General features: G+C 40.8%; 1 protein-coding gene across 1 annotated transcript; it reads right to left on the minus strand.

The window, feature by feature from the left end:
* Window positions 1-6,663: 6,663 nt before the first annotated feature.
* On the minus strand, window positions 6,664-22,165 carry LOC104333293 (protein-glutamine gamma-glutamyltransferase 6). Its single transcript, XM_009938770.2, has 12 exons — window positions 21,958-22,165; window positions 20,868-21,107; window positions 20,230-20,348; window positions 18,980-19,108; window positions 16,379-16,556; window positions 15,408-15,543; window positions 14,259-14,362; window positions 12,093-12,335; window positions 11,078-11,422; window positions 9,929-10,086; window positions 8,049-8,182; window positions 6,664-6,817 (listed from the first exon to the last, which is right to left on the minus strand). Exons 1-12 carry the CDS (start codon window positions 22,163-22,165, stop codon window positions 6,664-6,666), a joined length of 2,148 nt encoding a protein of 715 aa, XP_009937072.2.
* Between the last annotated feature and the right edge of the window lie 802 nt (window positions 22,166-22,967).

The following is a 22,967-nucleotide window of genomic DNA, read 5'->3' on the forward strand; positions in this document are numbered from 1 at the left end:
CTCCAAAAATGTTGCCTCCAGCAAAGAAGATCAGACATTTCAGAAAAATTGTATTTTTTTTAGTCTGAACTGTAAAAGGCAAATTCGGTAACCTTTTGACTTACTTTGTCTTGCAGATTTGTTTTAAGGGTGGTGCTTTCATATGCTTTCCACATAGCTATTACTTACATGTGTCTGGCTCCAAAAAGAGAAAGTCTTTTCAACAGGAACAGCATTCATTATGACAGCCTTTTGAAAAGACTAGGTCTGCTTTTCCCTGCAAAATCCATGTCTCTTGTACGTCATTCTCCCTGATCTCTCCAGTCACAAAGTCAGCTTGGTATCAGGTTTATTTTTCAACTTCCTTTTATTCAAGAAGTCAAAGTGTGTGAGCTGTCCTTTATTATCATATGCATTCCAGTCCATTGTCCTGTACAGTGGCTAGCTATGAATATAATTTTCTCATGCATTTAACACACATTAGTCATGCTTCTGATATGTACCACTGTTTATAAAACTACAGCTGTAATAGACTAGCGTTCTGCTTATGCTTATTTCAACCTCTGAACTTGAGGCTGCAATATTGTTAACATTGTGTGCACAAGATCCATGAAATCAACCAAGTGAATTCCCATCTTCATTGTAAGGATTCGGTAAGAATTAGCATTCACTCACTCACAATTAACCATGTTGAAACTTATTCTTGTCTCTAAAATGCAACAGAAGCATAAGAAAGTACAGCTTGTTAGACTTGATCAGAATGGAGGTTCATCCAATCTAATCTGGTCTCTGACAGTACACAATGCCAGATGCCTCAGAAGAATGTGCATGAGCTTCACCCCAGCAAGTGAGGCATCGTCTCGTAGTTGATGACTTTCAAGACTGAGTATGTCATTATATGCAAGGTTTAATATCACTCTGAGCGTTCTTGTTAATGATAAATTTGCTTTGTAGTAGTCCCCTCCTGTCTACTTTGCAGTCTAACATGTCATTAGTGGGAATCAGAAACACAAGGTGCTGTGATCTCAGCTGAGCTGTCTGTTTATGCTGAGCTCTCCTTCTGCCCTTGATATGGCTGATGTAACACCCTGCATGATGACTGACTAGAAATTCCTTTCCTACTGGGCATTTACCAAGCTGAATTTCACTGTTTGTTACATTGTCATCTATTTCACCTTGTTTGGGACCCTCTGAAGTTCCTCATAGTTTTTTAGTCCTCAGTAATTTAAATGGCTTTATGTCATGAGCAGATTTTGTACCCTTTTTCCACTCACTTCTTGCATTGCTTCTGAAAAACTTCATCCAGGCCTAGGCAAGTGTTGTCACTGTTCTGTATCTACTGCATCCTTGACATGCTCATGGAAATCTAAAGGAAAAGTGATACATAAAATCCTTGAAAGTATCCATCCTGCCTGGATGTTACTGTGTTATTTATCTTTGTAGTGCTTGGGGATTCTCGTTATTTTACACGTCCAAACATAAATCTGTAAAAATCTTTATCATCCTTATTACCTATAAAAGCAGGAGCTTAAAATGTTGCGTGACCATCTTTAACAACTGGGTCTTTTTTTGAATGTAGTAATCAAAAAATACATACCTCTAAGTTTCCCTTCTGCTGTTTCTACATTTCCAGCCCTGACATGGCACATCCATGAATTAGATGTGAAATTTCCTTTTTGGTGGAGTTTATTCTTTCTTTAGAACAACAAGAAATGCTTACACTGAGCCTTTTGCTTTGTCTTTTGTGGTGAGCAGTACCCTCCACTTTCAGTACACAAGTAATAGATAGCAAGTAGTAAAGCAATGCAGCTTTGGTGACAGAACCAAGTGATTTGAAACCACCTACTTTGGCTATTTCTGTTTGTTTTTAATCTGTAAAAGATTACTAATTTAATTGACTGCCTGAGTCAAGGCTCTAGAAAGTTAGATCAGGAGAACAGAATGGTGGGGGGAAACATTCATCACCCTGGAGACTGATTTCAATGTCTTTCAAGACCAATTCATAGTATGAATATGTTGTATAAGCTAGTGCTCACTTGATTTTTTTGAGTGATCAGAACGGAATGAGGGCTGCGTCAGCCTCTAGGGCATGCTCAAATTTAAACTGCATATTTATAAAGAAAAATACTGATAATTACCTGTATTTTACTCCACCAACTCCCACTGACTTCTGACTAAGGGCTGTGTAAAGATTGTAGGTTTGGCAAAAGCTATTTAAATCCTTCCTTGGTGTCCTGGGTTCGGCCAGGACAGGGTTAATTTTCACCGGACTCCAGGAAGGGGCCCAGCCGGGCGGGCTGGCCCCACCTGGCCAAACAGAGCCGGGTATTCCATACCGCGTGCCGTCACGTGGGTTCCGGTGGGGGGGGCGGCGCGGCGGGAACTCACTCGCGGCTCCGGAGCACGCAGCAGCGGCGGTTCAGGAGAGCGGCTCTCTGGGTTGTGCGGTTCGTGTTGGGTTTTCTCCTGATCTGTATCGTTGTTGTTACTGTTCCCTTCGTTTGCTGTTCTGTTAAACTGCCCTTACCCCGACCCACCAGTTTTCTGCCTGTTTCTTTCCATTCTCTTCCGCACCCCGGCGGGGGGAGGGGCGGCCGCGTGACGCTTTTGTTGCCGGCTGCAGCCAAACCATAACACTTGGACACACATTTTTCTCTGTAATAATCATTAATTGAACAGTTGTCTGATTTCTAAGGCAGGAAGAATGTGCATTTCTTGTGCATGGCACGGGCCAGATCTGTATTTTAGTCCTGAAACTGAATTGGGTGTGGTTGCTGAGGGCAGTTGATAATGCTGACACCCTGGAAAACCCAGCAACCCCAAGTGTTACAAAGCTTGGAACTTGGCACCAGCTTTAGGGCTGATTTTCCTTTGAACAGCAGTCTTCCTTTACAAACAGTTAATTAGGATGAAGTCGCTCTAAGGTCATGTGACAAACATTGTCTGAAATAATTTCCTGGATTGCATTTAAGAAGAAATGCTGAAGGAATTTCAATGGCTTGGCTGTACTACGTGTTAAATGTAATAACAGTCTGCATTCTCGCAAGATTTAATGAGAGTTTGTGGAATACTACCACTACCTCAAGGCCTTTTCTGAGGATAATGGAGGATTGTATACCCTGACTTTCCAAGATCCTGCAAGACTTAATTGATAGGTGCAAAGCTACCTATTCCCCTCTTCTTTACCTGGAGAAATCTGAATTCCTCTGTATGTGTGTGTATGTGTGTCCTTTTCAATCTTCATTCTAGTCTCTCTGGGCTGACTAGTTTTGACAAGCTTCTGCATCCCTTCTAAGTGAATGTGTGGGTGGCAAAATACTGTAATTGATGTAATAAAATAGGAGTTTACATGTTTTGAAGATTTTGTTGGCTTTAAATCAAAGAAATTTAAATGGGACTTCAGTTTAATCTGTCACAGTCAGTTTGTGTCCATGAAACATTCTTTCTGGAGGAAGTTGGGACTGCATTACTGGACAGTACTAGGTGTTGTCAGGAGTAAAAGGTCAACTTGTTTCTTTGGATCATTCAGGACTTTGCTATTTTGTTTTGTTAACTCTGCAAGGAATTAATGGACACAGTGCTGGGATTTAGATATGGGTGGCTAATGCCTTCCTCATGGAGGATGATGATGTACTTTAAGCAGCTTTGTGGATGAGGATGTGTCACTGTTAATAGTGAATTTTCATACATCCTTCTGATTATATTGTCTTGAGCCTTTTCTTCCCATCCTGTGCTTTCTGAGTACTTCTGGAAGTATTGCAAAGTATCTGCCTTTGTAAACAGAAAAATCGGTATTTTTTTCTTGTCTGCTGTATGATACCTGCATGAAAAGAAAGAGGTGGAACTTCCTCCAACATACATTAGAAGGGTAGATACAATGGTTTTGTAAGATACAGATAAAGGGCTGGGTGAAGGGTGTGGCAGCAGGCGTGAGCAAGTGACACCCTGGAAGGCAGCGCCAGTACAAAACAAAAATACATGTCATAGGCTGCTTCTTCTCAAGTGGTCTCTTAGACTAAGTTTGGCCAATTCTCCTGGTAGTACAGTGAGAAATTTCTGACCTGGAGCAAAAGAAAAAACACCCAGCCTTTCCCCCAAGCCCCCGTTCCAATTTTATCAAAATGCATAATGCCAAAATAATTAGGACCAATGCATTGACTGATTGCCTGTGTTGGTTATGGCTTCTGATCCCTACTACTGCCTGTTAGTCCTAGAATCGATTCAGACTAGTAGGGTATGAGATTACAAAGCCAGAGAGCATTGTAAAGCAGGTCCCACACACATTAATTTTCTTTTTGAGAAATTGCTCATGTTTTTGCTTAGTAAAGCCTTTGTAAACACTCCAAGGCAAGTGCTGCAGTTCCTTATGAAGAGGGTACAATCTGGGGTCCTTTGCTGTGGGCTAGTATGATAGTTCACTCAGTTTTTCCTGCAATAGATCTTCCAAATTGGCACCTTCGTCTTGTTCATCATTTGTATGCAAAATGCAATAAAAGACAACAGTCAGCCTCAGAGTTACATATAAGTCCTAAAAGCTTTTAGCTGTGCTTAAACTAGAAAAATTATAATAGAAAGTATGCAGATAATTTCTATAAACACAACAGTATAGGTATCGGTTTTGGCTTTGTCTGAAACTGTTTCTGGAGCTACTTTGCGAAACTGAGAATCTAAGTCAGCAGAGTATTGAGAAATTTACTTATTCATTACATCAGCTGCATTTTTTTTCTCTTTTTCTGCCTACGGGGAACAGGAACAGGTTTTTGCTCTCCTGTAAACTCTGTTTAACATTAACTTTTTTTAAACTTTTTTTTCTTTTTTCTGAGTTGTTGATAGCTATTTTGACATTTGTGGCTCCACCACTGCGTAGGGCCAGTTGCAGTCATGTTCTCTTAGACTCACGGAAACCAAATGCATTTTGTTCAGATGAAACCAGAATGATTTCTTGAGTTCGATGTTCTCTTTTCCTATGAATTCTTAGCATTTCTCATGTCCTAAAGGACTAACCGCCTGTAAAAATAAAAGTTCTTTATATTTTCCTTTTAGTGCTTATCAAAAAGAGTAAACTGGGGCAAAGACTTTTTCTTACCACATCTTTTAATAGAACGCTGTGTATATCTGTGCAACTACATAAGTAATATATCTCTAAAGGTTATATTCTCTTAGATAAAACTAGGAATGATACTTTTGCATACATGATTGATAGAAGAAAGAAACTTTAGCAAACGGAGATTTTATTTGTGCAACTGCACTCCTTCTGAGGACACTTGCTGTGATGTCCCTATTTCCTGAAAATATTTTGTGACTTGCATGAGAATTTCTGTGTATTCCTGCCTCTGTGGGTTTGTCATACCTGAATGCAGTGTTATCCAACAACATATTTCGTGGAAGCTGCTGTAGAATATCAATAGAATCAAATACACCTTTACATTAAAATGCCAAATTTATTATCCCAAAGCTTCTTTGGGAGAGGGTAATTTTAGAAGTGTAGCCAATTGAACAAGGTTTGGGGTTGCACCCATAGTATAGGGCCTAGAAGACATCTCTTCTGGTGTATTTTAATTGTTAAATACCCTTTTCACCACTCTCAAGAGTCAAATGCTTTTCTTTTTTTCCCTGGCAGAGCCAACTAAAGTAAGTTATAATTGAGGCTGTATGAGGAGGTCAATTTGTAAGATATGTATACATGAAAGTATGCATAGTGCTTAACTATAGTGTATCAGTGATAGAAATGTAATGTTTCGGTCTCAGTCAGGCTGGCTGTGGTAAGGATTTTCCTTTCATCTTTGGAGAAGTTTCATTCATTCATTTAGTTCATCCAGAAAGAACTCTGGGCATTTTGAGACAGTGACGCATGTGTGAGGAGTTGTGTGTGTAAAGAAATGTGTCTTAGTGTATATTTACTGTTTAATGATGTTCTGCTTCATTCTTGCTTTCAGGAACAGCTATTCCAGCCTGTTATTATTTCAGACGCTTTAGTGTTTGCCACTCCTTAGGCAAGGACATGTTTCTTTTATCTGCTTTTGTACGGTTACTCCCAATTGTTTCTTTGCCGAATGTCTCATTATAATTTATCACATGATTTAATAATGATCTGAATGGGGAAGTTGTGAATTAAAGAGTATTGTTTGATGAATAGCTTCTCATTTTTCCAGTGATAGGAGAGTTCTGCTGTAACACTGCCATATCTTATTGCTGTATTTTCCTTCTAGTAATTAGAAGAAATGATAAATTTAATTCTAGAATTTAATTATGTCAGCTGCTTGGATAGTACTTTGGTGATTACTGAATAAAACTTACACTTAGTGAATATAATTACATTATATTCAATGAAGCTTACAAATCCAGCAATTTTAAATGGTATCCCTTGGAAATCTAGCTGCTATCATTGCTACAGGCTCTAATGTTGAAAATCATCACACTTGATCGTCTCCTTCAAGTTAAATTATATAATGATTTCCACTAGTAATTCTATTCACGAAGGTCCATAAAACAGGTTAGGGAATGAAAAAGATGACACTGTCTTTACAGTATAGTGTATAGTACCTTTTTATTCATTTCTGTTCATATTACATCACTTTACTTTGGCTGAGTAGTCTGCATTTCTGTGCTGCCAGTCATAATAATGTATGAACATTGCACCAGTCTCACAAACAGAGACAAAACTGAACCGATATACAGGTTATATCACTGAGCAGGAGCCACATCAAGCATCACAAATCCCTTGATGTCTGAAAAATGGATGCAAACCAAGTCCACCTGAAGCTGCCTAGTGCCACTCTTGTAGGGAATGATTTCGAATTGGACTGTTGAGCTCTCCATGGGGGCCATTCTTGCCACACTAAAAGAAAGAACACATTTGTAAGTTCAAGCAGCTGAAATATTCTTTCTATGTACCCTGTGGAGTTCCCAAATCTAAGACAGTAAGGAAAGAAAGAGTCGGAGTAAGTGGCTGCTGTGATTGTATGCTCCTAGCACGGATGGACATGATCTTCCATGTTCACAGCCCTCACAATACTATCTTTGAAGAATTAATCAAGCTGTAATGAATGTTGTGGAACAGTTGCAGTTCTCAACCTGTGATAGAAAATTAGGGGTTGCATCATGAAGGCAAGAGGTATTGTGCACTTGAGGAATGATCAGAAAGGTTGTCTTTAAAAGAGCTCAAATCCAACTGTATGCATTACCCTCAACACTCACAGCATTTATAATACTCTAGATATACTCATGCTGTATTATGGTGTGGTAAATATAATTACCTGTTGATTTTATGTCCATAGTTAGAAATGACTCTTAGCTGTCCAACACAGGGAGACTGATAATAGCACCAGGAAACAAAGAGAGATGGGGAAAAGGGCCTCTGTGAGGAGGTACTCAACCTAAGCAATACTGGTGCTGATAAGGCAAATTAAGGTTCAAAGTCAGGATCTAGGCCTGAATTTTGTATTCAGTGTAAATGAAGCCTTAGTGATTCACAACATTATCCATCTTTTGCTATCTTTTTTTATTTGCTCTCACAGTTTCTTGGTTCCAACTCCTCCAGCATAAAGATTTTGGAGACTTTTAAAAATGTTTTAAAAATAATAACCATGGAGGGGATAGGAGAACAATTTCTTATTGGTATGTTATCAGTGGACACATTTCTAAGACATTTCATTACAGTATATGTCCTGGCTCTTTAGTAATTTAATATCTGAAAGAAAAAAGATATCGTCACTTTCTCTTGTCCTTCAAGGATTGTTTGGTTTTCCTTTTGCAAACCACAAAAAGAAGAAAGTTTTTAAATTTTTGCCTTGTATATAATTCAGTCACTAAGTACATCAATCTGAGTTACATGCTATCATTAAAAGCAGGCCATTTCTTCACTCCTTGAGCATTCTGTATTTCAAAGCTTACCAAAGGAGGTGTAAAAAGCTCCAACTAGTGTGTGGAGAGTACGGACATGATTGTATTTTGTCCAAGGCTGTTGCAAACAGAAGTCATGAGGTTGATAGAACCTTTTGAAAAAACCACTTTCATTCCAGGTTTCCCACCAAAGTGAAGGAGTTATTAGCCAGATAGCATTTACGTACTTGATTCTGAGTTGCTCTTTGAGCAGGCCACTACCTTCTGCTCTCAGCACACAGTCTGTCACCACTTCAGGCAGTGGGTTGGTAAATGTGACCTGCACATTAACAACCTTGTGTACCACTGTTGGACCAAAGACCTACAGAGAGAAAACATTCTACTGAGTGATGGCATTAGTCTCACTTCTTGCTCATGGTTTTCTCTTTTCATTCCTGTTGCAAACCACTTACCCTCTCAGGATCTCCTGGACAGGAAGGAGCCAGGAATTAGTACATGTGCATATTTTTTGGGCATCAGATTTCAGGCTTGAATCAGCCATCTACTGTGGCTGAGAAAGAACAAACTACTGTAGAATCTACCGCTTAGTCCTAACTTTTTAACTAGGTCGGTATATGGTGTTACGTATAACACAGTATATGATACTTATCATAGTGAGAACAGAATGAGAATACAAGTATTAACTTGGCACATATGACTAACTACTATAGGCAGCTTAAGTCAAATTAGCTTTAGTTAGGCTAAATGAAAGGTTTAGGATTAGAGAACGTTGGAGGTGTGAGACAGAGGTTAATTGTGGCATCTCAGGCAAACAAAAATAGAATTCCAAGTAGCAAATAAACATATTAATTACCTTATTTTGACTGAGATAAAATGGAATTGGCGTATCTGGTTATTCTGGTAGATAATATAATATTAATTAACATAATGGAGTAGTCTAGCACCCCAATTGCATTTCTCTGTTATTGACTGTATGTTTATGCAGAAGTTTCAATCAATGGAAACATAAACCCGTCTTGAAACTCCGTCACTGAATTGAAGTAATTTATTTCAGGTGCCTGCCCTACATAAGCTAACAGTGTTATCTGCATAATACAGTACGAAAAGCTTTTCACAAAGTCTCACTAGAACTTGGTATACAGAAATCGCCAGATCTACAAAAATACAAACTTTTTATTCCTGTGCGTAACCTTGCTTTTCCTTTATGCTATCGACAGAGTGTTTTGGGATAGGTAGTCTAGTGTGGAGGCTCTGAAAGACTCTGCATATTGTCATAGTCCCTCTATATTGTTATTTATATTACAGTACACAGATAGCATTTGATCCCATGTCTGACACAGCATGTGAATGTGCTGAACTGTCCAATAGCAAGTTAAGCTAGTTTACATGGATGTGGTGGGACATGCAAACCCAGAACTGTACCCAGGCAGACATAGTGCCTGGTCTTTCATGTAGATTAAGAGTTGCTTTTTACCCATTGTATAACATTTGTCGGAAGTCAGTCTTAAGCGGAAAAAAAAGCGCCTCCAGTTCTAATTATTAATCATTTGGGAAGATGTTGTAGAAGGTGAAAAGTGCCACTTTTCCTCATAAGGTCAGAGGACTTCCTTGAGTATTAGTAAGAAGGAGCCTCACAGCCCCAGGCATTGTCAGCTGGTCAGTGAAGATGTCTTTAGTAAGAATCAGGCTTCCTAAATAAAATGGAAGAGAATGATCAGACTTCCCTGACAAAAGTGGAGGCCTAGGTATGGACTAGATCTCTCTGTCTCTCACTGTCTCTCAGTTTCTCTCTGTCTGTCTGTCTCTCTCTCCCTGGAGATAATCCTACCTTGTTACCCTCATAACACTGAGAACTTTATCAGTGCCATGTCAACAAGCACTGGCAAGAATTCCATAGCACAGCTATGTCTTGGAAAGGATTCCATTTCCTTGGTGTATTTCGTTTCACTTGCATCATATGGCCTGTTACTAGAGCAGCAAGATCAAATCACCCTAAGGCATGAGTTCACTTCCCACACTCCTTCCCATGAGGAGTAGATGGGGTAAGGATTCTAGTTGCTTCTTCTCAACACTTCTTTCTAGAGACACAAAGGGGACCAGCTTTTACCTTGATGATGAGAAAAGGATCCTGAAGTACAATATCCTTCTCCACTAGAAGTGAGGCTCCCTTTTTGGTTTCACACACAGCAGTCACTAGCATCTTCCTGTCATCCATCAGAGAGTTTTTGTACTGGGAATAGGAGATCTTGAATGAAATCTCTTTCACTGAAATGGAAATAGGAACAGAATTTCCCCCACTTTTTTCTGTGTCAAGGTACCAGCTATCTGTAATGTATCTGTATTTTAAGGAGCAAGGATATATCACCCTGGGGCTGTCCATTTGTGGGTGTTGACAGCCAATAGACAGGAATGATGCCCATACGTGACTTCTGCTTACATTCACATCAAACCCTAAATGATCAGGTACAGTACAGTAGCTGGACAGTTCTGAGAATGGATATATGTGGCAAGCCCTGCTGGTAATTTTTTCATTTATCTGAAGCTGGGCATTTAATGCTCCTTCCTTGCAAAGAAGGTAGAATTGAAAAGAAGAGTTGTTTTAAACGCCCTTGCTGATGCAGCTGTTCAGCCTCTTCCTCCAAGAGGGTGCACAGCAGAGTCTCTGTGCCAGTGAGGAAGGCAATGGATCTCAGTACATTGCGAAAAAATTTTCATCTACTGCTGGAACAGTGGTAGGAGTTTCAATGTGTTGTGCTTTAAATTGAGAGGGTAGTTATATTCATCTGTGCTACACTTATAATTTTTCAGCACTGTCCCTGTGAAAGGAGGACAAAGACCATTATCTGGAGGTAGTGTAGCTCTTACTGCTGTCTGTAGTTAATGTACTACTTCTGCCAAAGACGTAGGCTTATGTTTACCCCTTTAATCTGTCTTTATACTTTGCTTATGAGGAGCTGGTAGCTGAGTAGTCTCTGGTGTATGTCTTTTAGTTGTTCTCTCTTAACAAAAAAGGTCATAATGTAGAACTAATAGTGGCTGTGCTGGGTCAGAAAAAAGGTCACACAGTATCCTTCTGACAGTGCCAAAAAGAAAATGCTCAAGATAGGGCAAATGTGTATGTTTCTCTTCCCCTGAATAGCCTTAACCTCTAACTGTTTGCAGGTCATGCACTTCTTGAGCCATTCATTATTTTTATGTGGTTTGGCCACAAACCAAAGCTATGTCTTGTCCTAAGATGTAATAAAATTAAAATTACCTTCTTCAGATCCAAGTTTAACAGACCTAGACAACTGCAAAATCTCTGCCTTTGGTTTTCTTGTGTAGAGAATGGCTGAAGCTCTCAGTTTAACCTTTATGGTCTTGAAATCTGAGGTCAAGTTCCTGAGTGCCAAGGTAAGGTGGATATCCTGGCCAATTACAGGAGATGCATCAAGGATCAGCTTCCCTGAAATACTGGGTTTTTGTGCAGGCTGTGTCATATTTTGTCTCCATGCTAGTGAAGATCGTCTTCTAGGTCTTGTAGTTTTGGGTTTTTTTCCAGTACTTCTCACACCAAGCAGCTTCAGTGCTTTTTCATACACCTGCCTTTCTTTCAAGGATCCTGCTTTGAAAGATAACATGATCAGAGATCTCATGCGTGCTGGATACAGTGCAATGGAGCCATAATTGCTCTCAGTAAATACAGTTTAGGAAAGCTGAGGAGGTCAAAGATGCACATGAGGAGAAAGTGAGGTCTAACCTAAATGCAAATTTTGACACAGAAGCAGATGACTATGCATGGCCATGAAGTGTGGAAAGTAAAACCTGCCTGTCGGCTTTGGATGGCTGTTCATGGGTACCTCTTAGAAGCTGTGAGCAGCAGAAAGCTAACTCCTGGGAGAGCTCAGTTAAGCTGGGGCAATTGCCATCTCCTCTGAAGTTAAGAAGTGTAAAAAAATCCTTTTGCAGAAACTCTCCCAAAACAACTCTCCAGAATGGCTATTGCTGCATGTCGTAACAGAAATTTTCTCACCAGCTTATCAGAACAGCTGCGACAAGGTTTTACAGAAGTAGCTTTGACTTTGTATTGAGTGCATTAGTATTTCATCAAGGGCCACAAAGGCTATATTGAATCACTGTCAGCTGACAATGAGCCCTAAGACTTTGAAAGTTCACAATTACTTTGCTCCAGAAGAAGTAAACAAATTAAGTCAGTGCTCGATCCAAGGAAGGCCTAAATTCTTCTCAATTCTGACTATCAGTGGCAAGGACAACTGTAATAAAGAATTTACCTTCTGGATATTTGTAATTAGCAGTCACATCCACACGGGAGTTGGTGCCCACTGCTTTGGTGCTGATAAATTTTCCAATCTTCTTAGTGTCAGAATAAATTCTCTCTCTTCTTTTTTTGCTATAGTGAATCCAAGTAACATAGTCAGCGTTCACTGCTGCAAACACAAATGAACTGTCATAATCCAGGTTCACATCCCCTTCCTTAATGGCTCTGGTGGAGGCAGGACCACACTGATATATGCCTATGTTAGAGAGAGGGAGAAGTTAAATGACTGCCTATTGCGATTGGAACACAAATCCTCACGCTGACAGCAAGAGGGAGAAGAGTCACTCCAAATACACGTCTGGATAAAGTGCATTGTTTCTATGTCTGTGCATTATGGCAACAACACCTCCAGAGATTCCACACCTATTTTCTATCAACAGGTAGGAGAAGCACAGAGGGGGTTGTAAGGCTAATAAGGTGTAGGGAGAGCTAACATTTCTTATGACGTGTGCTATGTGAAATGTTCTAACCCTCTAAAGCTTGCAAAGCTGAATGCTATGCTGTCTAGTGAAAGGAGAGGAGGAGAGGATGGGAGCCGAGTCAGAAGTGCAGTCAGACTTATGACATGTGAGTCATCAGTGCTGTATGTCCATTGAGAAGAGCCAGGAAGCTAAATTCGGTAAGCATAGTAGTGGGGAAAGAGAAGCAATTTATCTAGAGTTTGATGGGTTTTAAATGGCCAAATAAATTAATCTTTTGATGGAGATCATCAAACGAGATCAATGAAGTTGTGTCTGTATTAGTGAATAAAACCAGAGACAAAATGTGAACCGAAGTGCTGGCAATTGGTCATCCACACTGTTTACTTGCTAGCAAGCTGCTTAGTGTGGGGTCCCACCCCTTGTCAATGAGCGATCTTTCAGAGAGTGGCTGTGAAGAATACAGGGAATGGGACAGACCAGGGTTTGTTCCCAGCAGGCTGTGCTATTATTTTGGTCTGAGAGGGGCAGTTCAGTGCTGTGAACAAAAGCCATTTTATGTCACGTGGTTTCAGAACCAGAGAACAGCCTGGCTTCATATGGTGGGGACATCATACCGATTCCAGTGTGTCCTGTAAAATACAGAGTTATGGGGCATATTTTATTTTCTGTTGTAAACTCTTTGGTTCAACCATGTGACTATAAGCTCTAAAATCTTTACTTAGCATCTTACTAAAAGGGGTTTTAATTTGTTTTGTTGCTAAATCTGTCCAATGCAAGCCAGCAAATGTGTCGAATGCCAGCAATGTGCCCTTGCAGCAAGGAAGGCCAGCAACATCCAGGGCTGCATCAGGAAGACCATTGCCAGCAGGTCAAGGGACATGATCCTTTGCTTCTACTCAGCAGTGGTAAGACTACATCTGGAGTGCTGTGTCCAGTTCTGGGCTCCTTGTACAAGAAAGATATGGACATATGGGAGCAAGTCCTGCAGAGGGTCACAAAAATTATTAAGGGATGAGAACTGGGACTGTTCAACCTGGAGAAGGGAAGGCTTGGGGGAATCTTATCAATGTATATAAATGCCTGATGAGAGCATGTAAAGAGGACAGAATTGGCCTTTTCTCAGTGATATCCAGTGAAGGGACAAGTGGCATTGGGTACAGACTGAAACACAGAAAATTCCATTTAAACATAAGAAAAAGCTTTTTCTATGAGGGTGGTCAAACTCTGCAACAGTTTGCCCAGAGAGCTTGTGGAGTCTCCTTCCTACGAAATATTCAAAACCCAACTGGACATGGTCCTGAGAAACCTGCTGCAATTGACCCTGTGCTGAGGCAGGGGGCTGGAGTAAGCGAACTCTAAAGGTCCCTTCCAACCTTAGCTATTCTATGTCATTTTATGAATCCGTGTAATGTTAGGAGCTACGACAAGCAAGGGTGAGATAAGTGAACTTAAGATGTGCTGGCTTTTGTGGAGACAGAGGATAAAAAAAAAAAGTAAGAATTTGCATGCTGGTAGGCAATCCAGAGGCTGTCAGAAAAGCAACCTACTGCAAACTGATGTGGGTATTTCTTTTCTTGTGCACTCAAATTAATGCTACACCTACAGGGAGTAGACAGAAGATAGTTGTCCTGAAATTTCAGTAGCAATCTTCAGGAATAACAATATCTACAGCTTTTTAGTTTTACAACAGTGTTAACCTTTGCTTCTTTCCTGGGGTGTTGCATCCAGAACCTGCCATCCATCATAAAAAGAGCCCAGATCTCTTCTAATGAACCAGCTTTCATTCCAGACATGGAAATTCCTGTAAGGAGGTAGAACAGCAAATCCTTGATTTATACAATAAATTTTATATTGAAAGATTTGATACATTTCTGGTGCAACGCAAGAAATAACTCGAGCGAATGAAAACTCCTCTGTGGAGACACCAGCTGCTGACTCCTTTCCTGAGTACCTCTTTCCCCTTCTTTGCCAGATTTTTGTGTTCAGATCTCTGAGAAAAGTTGGGATGTTATGAAAAAAATAATGCTAAAGGGAAAATAATTCATTGCAGAGTCAAATATTCAATTCTGGACATTCCAGAACACCATACTGTACAGCCAAAGGTCTCCTGCACACATTGCTATCTGCTGCAATTTAATTCACAGTTTCTTGCTACTTCATGTCACCCTTGTCCTGTTCAGTCCACATAGTATAGGGTGCTTGATGACTGAAACACTGATGCATGCAGGACAATGCACATGTACAGTGTGATAATTTCTGTGCACTTGTTTGCCAAAAGCATAATTTTTAACAGCTTCTCTGAGGTGAAAGAAACAGCATGCTCTTCCCAAGAGATGGGGTGGATTTTTTCTCAGCTGCATTAAACAGATTATCTTTCCTTTAGTAACCTCTCAATATTGTGCAGGGGATGTATAATGGTAATCATGAAAAACTGAGACAATCAACAGCATGTAGTGCAGAAGCTGGGTCTGAGACTTACGGGCTTCTGAGAGTGCTCTGCTCTAAGAATTGAGGGACAAGCTGATACCGTTTTGGGGCAAGAAGTTAATCACTCTTCAACTTTTTTGGGAAAAATTAAAATTTTGCTACAGTAGAGACAAAATTAGCAGTTCTATTTTCAAATTATATGTTGAATAACAATGGTACAAAATATCTCCTCTGTTAATTATTCAGAATGATGAAACTTACTACATATTGCATTTTTAAACACTCTCTGTTGATCCCTTGGTATGGGGTTTTATATCACTGGGAGCATGAGATTGGGCTTTTTTCAGGGACATGATTCTAGATCTTATAATTAGAGGAGAATATAATGGAAGAAATAGTAAGAAAAAAATTATGTTTACCACACACTGTCTTCAGTCAAATGCACGGTCTTTCCAGAAATGTCAATGTACTTATCAATACTCAGATTTATATTCCTGTCATGGGCAGAGTTGAAGTTTGTAATAACACGAGTAGGTATTCCCAAGGATCTCAGAACTGCAATATAGAGTACCATAAAAGTGCTGTAAGCCTATTTTACAGACATTTAGAAAGTATTTTTCTGTTTTTCATGGCAAAGCAGTCTGGCATATATGTTTTCTATACAGAAACTAACCCTCAGAAACTTCCCTCAGATATGATACATCACAGTCATTGTTCACAACTGCTTAGAAGACAGTGCCTCTCACATGACATGCTTAGCTGCCATGTTCTTTTGAGGAAGAGTTAGATTCACCCATTTGTTTTAATCTTTCATTCTTCATCCTGTTCTCTCTCCCATTTTCTCCTTGTGTTTGTTTCACTGTTACCTCCTTCTTTTTCCTCTTCCTCTCCGAGACATACGTCTCGATTGCATTATTTTTCCTTTGTGTTTTCCCCAACGTGACTCTTGTCTCTCAGAGCAGCTCTGAATGGAAACTATTGGGATGAAATGCTTTTCCTGACTTGCAGCTCCCTTTGCAAGTCCTCGGAATTGCGATTTGTTTTTGTGCCACCAGTAGGTAAGACACAACAGTAGAAAACTGGCATTGTCAGGAAACAGACTTAAAAGAGCACTGGTTTTCTTTGAATCCTAGCTTTGAAACAGGAAACTTTGCTGTTTTCACCTGCCAGTCTGGCAAACTGCTTTGCAATTTGGTTTGATGACTCGCAAAACTGGGATGCAGTATTACAGCCTACGACTGTTTAAAATAGAAGAAAATAACCCTTCATGTGTGGAGAGCATAAGTTCTTCACTCTCTCTGTCAAAGCTGAAACTGCAGTTAAACTTTAACACTACAGAAATTCCATTAAGCTTCCTTTCTGATAGCATTCTTCATCCCTCCTTTTATACCTGTGCACATTACTCCTGCAAAGACCCAGCACTGGCCATACCGGACAGGTTTGTATCTCCCTCTGTACCACTTTCGAAGGATGGTCACACTTCCACTCCACTGCAGGGGGTTGGTTCCTGAGTAGTACTCTCCATTCCACTTCCCTTCCACTACTCCTTTTTCGTCATTGCTGTTAACCTGAAAGAGTCCTTCTCATGAGAGGATTAAAATATCTACAGAAAACGGGAGAGAGGGAAATAGGCAGAAGTGACCCTGTTTGTACCACTGTTCTCATTGGCTGAGTGATGGGACATAGGTAGTAGGAGCCAATAGGGAAATACCAGTGAAGTATCCCAAAGGAATTAAGGGATGTTCCTCTAAGAAGGTGACATGGCCAACAGCCCAGCCGAAGTGCCTCTACACCAATGCCTGCAGCATGGACAACAAACAGGAGCTGGAAGCCACCATGCTGCTAGAATGTTAAGACCTAGTTACTATGACTGAAACTTGGTGGGATGAATCTCATGACTGGAGTGTGGCTATTGATGGCTACCAACTGTTCAGAAGGGACAGGCCAGGCAGGATGGGTGGAGGTGTTGCCCTCTACATGAAGAAATGGATAGAGTGTGAAGAGCTGTCTCTGAAGGGTAGCCACAATCAGGTAGAAAGCTTATGGGTAAGAATTAGGGATCAAGGCAACAAAGGGAACCTTGTGGCTGGTGTCTACTACAGGTGGCCTGATCAATGGGAGCTTATTGATGAAGCCTTCTTACTCCATCTACAGGAGGTATCGTGCTCATAGGCTCTCATGCTGCTGGGAGACTTCAGCCCCCCAACATCTGCTGGAAAAGTAGCACAGTGAGCTGTAGGCAGTCCAGGAGACTCCTGGAGTGCATAGACAATAACTTCTTAAGCCAGATAATAGACAGCCCTACAAGAGGGGACGTGATATTGGACCAAATGGTCACCAATGCAAGTGAGCTAATTGGTCACATCAAGACTGGAGGCAGCCTGGGCTGCAGTGATCATGTACTGGTGGAGTTTGCAGTCCTGAGGGATGTGGGTCAGGCAAAGAGTAAAGTCAGGACCCTGAATTTTAGGAAAGCAAAATTCCATCTCTTCAAGGAATTAGTCAACAGGATCCCCTGGGAAACTACCTTCAGGTACGAGGGAGCAGAACAGAGCTGGCAGATCTTTAAGTACGCTTTGCATAGAGTGCAAGAGCTCTCGATCCCTAGGTGTAAGAAATCAGACAAGGAAGGCAAGAGACCTGCATGGTTGAGTCGAGACTGGCTGGTCAAACTAAAGGGCAAGAAGGAAATGTACAGGCAGTGGAAGCAGGAACAGGTATCTTTGGGAGAGTGTAGGGATGCTGCCCAGTTGTGCAGGGATGGTGTCAGGAAGGCCAAGGCGTAGATGGAGCTGAACTTGGCAGGGAATGCTAAGAATAATAAGAAGGGCTTCTGCAGGTACATCAGCCAGAAAAGAAAGGTCAAAGAAAGTGTACACCCCCGATGAGCAAGACTGGCAAACTGGTAACAACGGATGAGGAGAAGGCTGAGGTACTCAACAACTTTTTTTTTGCCCCAGTCTTCACTGCCAGCCTCTCTTCCCACACCTCTCAAGTGGATGCACCACAAGGCAGGGACTGGGGGAGCTAAGTCCCTCCCACTGTAAGAGAAGATCAGGTTCATGACCACCTGAGGAACCTGAACACACAAAAGTCTATGGGACCTGGTGAGATGCATTCCAGAGTCCTGAGGGAACTGGCTGACGTAGTTGCCAAGCCACACTCCATCATATTTAAAAAGTTATGGCAGTCAGGTGAAGTCCCTGGTAAGTGGAAAAAAGGAAACATTGCACCCATTTTTAAAAAGGGTAGAAAGGAGGACCCTAGGAACTACCAACCTGTCAGCCTCCCCTCTGTACCTGGGAAGATCACGGAACAGATCCTCCTAGAAGCTATGCTAAAGCACAGGGAGGACAGGGAGGTGATTCAAGACAGCCAGCATAAGGGCAAGTCCTGCCTACCCATCCTAGTGGCCTTCTATGATGGAGTGACTACCCCAGTGGACAAGGGAAGAGCTATGGATGTCATCTATCTGGACTTCTGTAAGGCTTTTGATAGGGAGATCCTGTAACTATTTGTTGAAGGAAATGCGTACAGGCCTCACTGAACAAATCCCCATTCAGTGAAGAGTACTAAATACACGCATTAAATGCGGCCATAGCAACACTGGTTTTCCAAAAGTTCTCATGCTTTTCTTGGTGTCTGAACAACTTAGCAAATTATGTCAGAACAGACACAGGCTTTCCAAATTAGTGAAAAGATCTAATGGACTGAAAATCTGTTAGGAAAGTACACCTGAGATTCAATGTTCCCCAAAAGTTCTTGGAAACATTCCTTCAGATGTGAGCAAACTTTTAAGAAGGTAAATTAAACTTTTGGGGTATTTTTCCTTGAGAATAAATCTCCATTTTACCTCGTCTGTAGTTGTGTCCCCCCCCCCCCCCCCCCGAAAAGCTAGCTACTCCTATAAAACATTGAGGCATTCACAATAATGTAGTGGAGTTTTTGTTAGTATGTGCATTGTAAAGCTGTAACTAACTGATCACTTTACCATAGCACTGATAATCCTGCTCACATAGATAGGATTGTTTCGGTTGGATACATCAACAGCTGGATCTTGGCGGTGGTTCAGGCTTCGATCTAGTATAGACAGAGAGATATCAAGGATATCCTCTTCAAACTGCAATAAAAATAAGCAATATATTAAACATTAGAGGCTAATTTATAAATAAACCCAAGGATAAACTCCCTTCCTGTTTTCCTTCTCCTAGCACAACAGGATGATGTTGGTAATATAGGCATTTTCTCTACTGTTAAAGAAAATAGGGCCAAGAAGAAAGCAAAGCACTAGGCTGCTGACTCTTCATAGTATTTTAAAGACAGCATGTTCATGAGCATGGTTTGGGGCCATAGCTACCAGCATTCATGAAGACATCACAGGGCCTGGTAGAACAGACAAGACCACTCCAGGTCTGGCTCAGCAGGCTTCTCATCCTCCCACATCCTGTCATGCCCGTACAAGCACCCTGCTGTTGGTGGGCTGCCTTTACCTTTTAACTGGAAGAAATCCACAAAAATAATTATTGTGGACGAGGGTCACAGAGACACTGTGCTGGGCCCAGAGAATGCCAAAATGCTATGCTGTATGGGTGTGATCAAGCAAGGATGCCACTTAACCTCTGAGATAGAAAGCAGATCTGGCCTTGTTTCATTTATTAGTGTAAAAGTAGCCACAGTGATCAGGAAATGTTGTCTGTGCAACTGCTGGTGCAGTTGTAAGGCATGAAGTGGTCAGGACTGTAGATATGGCCATATTTGTAGCAGTTATGCTTAGAATGCCAAACCGATTTTCAAAAGTTCCAACTAGAGTTTTTTCAGTTGAGTAGATTTGGGATATCCTTTTAGTGCCTTCTGCCCTATTACTCAAAAAATTGTGTAAATATTTAGACCTACTGGTCTCGCAATACCTAGAGGTTAATGCTGGAATGGCTTCCTTTGTCCTTCAAAATGCAATAAAAGGGTCAAGAAACAAGTAGAATTTTGCCAGTGTGTGCAACAGACAAAAGAAAACTGAAATTGTTCTTTGTTTCTTTGATTTCTGTATTAGCATATGCCAGACAGGGGTAATGATCCTGTTGCTGCTGTAATGTATTGAGAAGTGAGACATATATCTGCAAGGAAATCATAAGTGAGAGAGGAATTCTGACCTCTCATACTATGAGAAAATTATTCTCTCTCCTCAAGAGCCTATTTACCCACTGTTCTTCTTTTCAAAGTTCTGGAGTAGGTGATGCTGTTTACCTGTCCATAGTTCCAAGCTTCTTGTTGAATGTATTTTTCCAGTCCCTGAAATATGATTCCGCTGTCATTCAGGACATACTCCCATCGCTCCTTTTCATTAGCCATATAGACATCATCATCTAGAAGCAGAATGAGACATGCTGGCTGAGAGGAAAGTTGTTTTGCTGTAACTGAAAATCTCACTTCAAGGGGAGTTCTAGGGAACAGGTCAAGCTACCTCTGCATTCAGGCTTAGGACTCCCTGCTATACCTCTGTAATAATTTAGGGAGTGAATAAAAGAAGTATGAAGTTCCTTTGAGGGAAACTGACTATGCTCCTGTGCCTTCAGTAATCTCAGTATGTGTCTTACTGGTAGATACTGCTTGGTTTACAATGGAACACAAGTATCAGAGGGAAAAAAAATTATATAAGAAATATTTGGAATATTTCCTGCCTCTGATTTCATATTCTACAAGCAAGAGGCTGGATCTTTAATGCTTTGCAACACTGAAGGAGGGGCAAAAACTTGATCCTTGATGCTGAGCAAAAAAAAATTCTTTCTGTAGCTATAACTATCAAGTACGTGCTTCACTGTGACACCCAGTCTTCCTGACTGAGACAGTAAGTTATTTGAAGGACATGATACATCGAAACATACTTGGACACCAGGGATTGAAGAGTAGCACAAACTGGCCCAGTAGTGTTGAAGAGACCTTGTTCCCGGAAACAGTCTGGAGTTTGAGTTTGTATCGTCCAATGACAGCATTGGCTGGGCTGAATATTGTGAAGTTCATGCAGCCAGGCTCACTGGGCGCTTGGGTAGCACTCCAGCCACTGACACCCTCTTCAGAAAGGTTAAATATGGCCTTGGTCTGCTGTGATTCTGCTGGAGATGGTCCTGCCAGAGGGAACAGGGACAGCAATTCTGAATAGCAGCTGTGGGAGACAAACCTGGGGTCAGTGATGATCTCAACTGCATATTTTTTTAATGACTACTTTGAAAGATTGTGGCTTACCAGATCAAATGTTTATTCAATGTAAACTAACTGCACTCCAATCCATAGAATCATACTATGCAGCCCTCTGTGTTATGTGCATGACCCGGTAAACATGAGTACACCCGTAATCATTCTTGACAAGTGGGGAGGCAAGCCTGTTGTCCTGAAAATGTGACAGTTCAAAAATATGTAGGCAGGATGGGCCACACGTTTTAATACACATTTCATTGAGAGTTAGCAGCTGCCTGGAGAGGTTTTTTTTGAGAAACCTTTTTGGGAAGATACAGATAGGAGTCTTACAAATGGGGGCATGTAGACTGTTCTAGTAATAGGGAACACATGAAGTTAATCAAGAGGAGTTTAAACAGGTGAAGTAAGGAGTCAGGAGAGAAGATAAAGGAGGGGTGGGGGATGATGAGCTGTGAGAGGTGGGGCTGCAATACGTTTTGAGGCCACAGAATGAAGACAAGTTGCAGTATTGCAGGTAGGTCCTTAGAAGCAGAGATATGGGTTTGTTTTCAGAATGAAGATGGTCCCTACCTTTCTATTAATTCTTACCTTAACTGTCTATTGCCTTAAGGTGTAGGTTGAACTGTAAAATGGGAGCTCCTAAGCCTAAAAGAACAATGAGTCCTGAAGGATACAGGACAAAGCTTAATGATTCAGGAATGGACCACATAAATCTGTAAGACACTAGTGTTTTGGGGCTGGAGTGACTTGTATGTGAGGTGAGTGCCATGGGGAAATTACCTGTGGTTGCAATAAAGGTGAAGTTGTCTGCAGATTGCACAGTTGTTTGGAGATTCAGAGTAATGTTGAAGGCCTGTCCTCTCCTAACAATTACTTCTGTGCTGGTGTAATCAGAGGTGTGGTGTGCAGCTTTATTTAGTTTGGATTGCCAATTGACATCTGCTATTTTTAGGGCTAGAAAGACATAAGGCAAGTTAATTAAAAACATTGTCCCTTCAAACTTGAACATCTTTACAGTTTTTCTACTAGTGATTTTATTGTATTTGTATGTAGCTGCAGTTATTCTTTAGGAAAACAGAAAAATCCACTGTTGTTACTAAAAATTGCAAAGTAAACAACAACTTAGAGGAGTAGCTAAAATATCTTTTCTGCATGTATCTTTCAGAGACAGAAAAAACACCCATTCAGATAATTTATCTTTGATTAAAAAAAAAATCTTTTGTATTTAAATAAAACTTTGTTAAAGTTGGAAGAGACTGTTCTATTCCACCATGTTCCTGCTCTTTTTCTGTGGGTTTGCTAGTTCGCAGAATGCTTTAAGATGTACAGAGAGAAGTATTAAAACTCTCAAGAGCAAGTGCATGCTTGATCCTGGAAGCACTGTATGACAGATGATGAATAGAAGGCTAGTATCTTTATTATTGAACTTGCACATTATCTTCTCATATATCTTGTATCTCAGTTAATTTACTGTCTTGTGCTTGAAGCTGTGTGTTGTTACACACTCTGTTGGGAAAAGATAACCAGCAGAGGACATATGGTAGGATTAGGAGTGGTGTATCTTGAGACAGTGCTATGGGTTGCTCTATGGTATAATGGTAGGTTGCCCACTGTTGAAAATAAGACGCTGAAGCACAGATTTACAACAGCTTTTAACCTTTCTTGTTCCTCATTCAATTAAAGAAACAACAACAAATAAAAACAAAGCAGAAAAATTACAGATCCTTCTATGAACACATGTGTTTAAGAAGTGCCCTTCGCCGGTATTATATTCCTGATGAATTTCACTT

Source organism: Opisthocomus hoazin, chromosome 18 (genome assembly GCF_030867145.1).
Source record: "Opisthocomus hoazin isolate bOpiHoa1 chromosome 18, bOpiHoa1.hap1, whole genome shotgun sequence".
NCBI classification, from domain to species: Eukaryota; Metazoa; Chordata; class Aves; order Opisthocomiformes; family Opisthocomidae; genus Opisthocomus; species Opisthocomus hoazin.

What these genes read in the sequence shown, in the direction of transcription:
- LOC104333293 (XM_009938770.2), bottom strand. Translation starts at nt 22,165, where the DNA reads ATGTTTTTAATTAACTTGCCTTATGTCTTTCTAGCCCTAAAAATAGCA. An exon ending in TTGACTGAAGACAGTGTGTG is followed by an intron (nt 14,363 to 15,407) that starts GTAAACATAATT and finishes ACCTCCTTACAG; the next exon opens with GAATTTCCATGTCTGGAATG. An exon ending in AAAGAGCAACTCAGAATCAA is followed by an intron (nt 6,818 to 8,048) that starts GTACGTAAATGC and finishes TCTTTCTTTTAG; the next exon opens with TGTGGCAAGAATGGCCCCCA.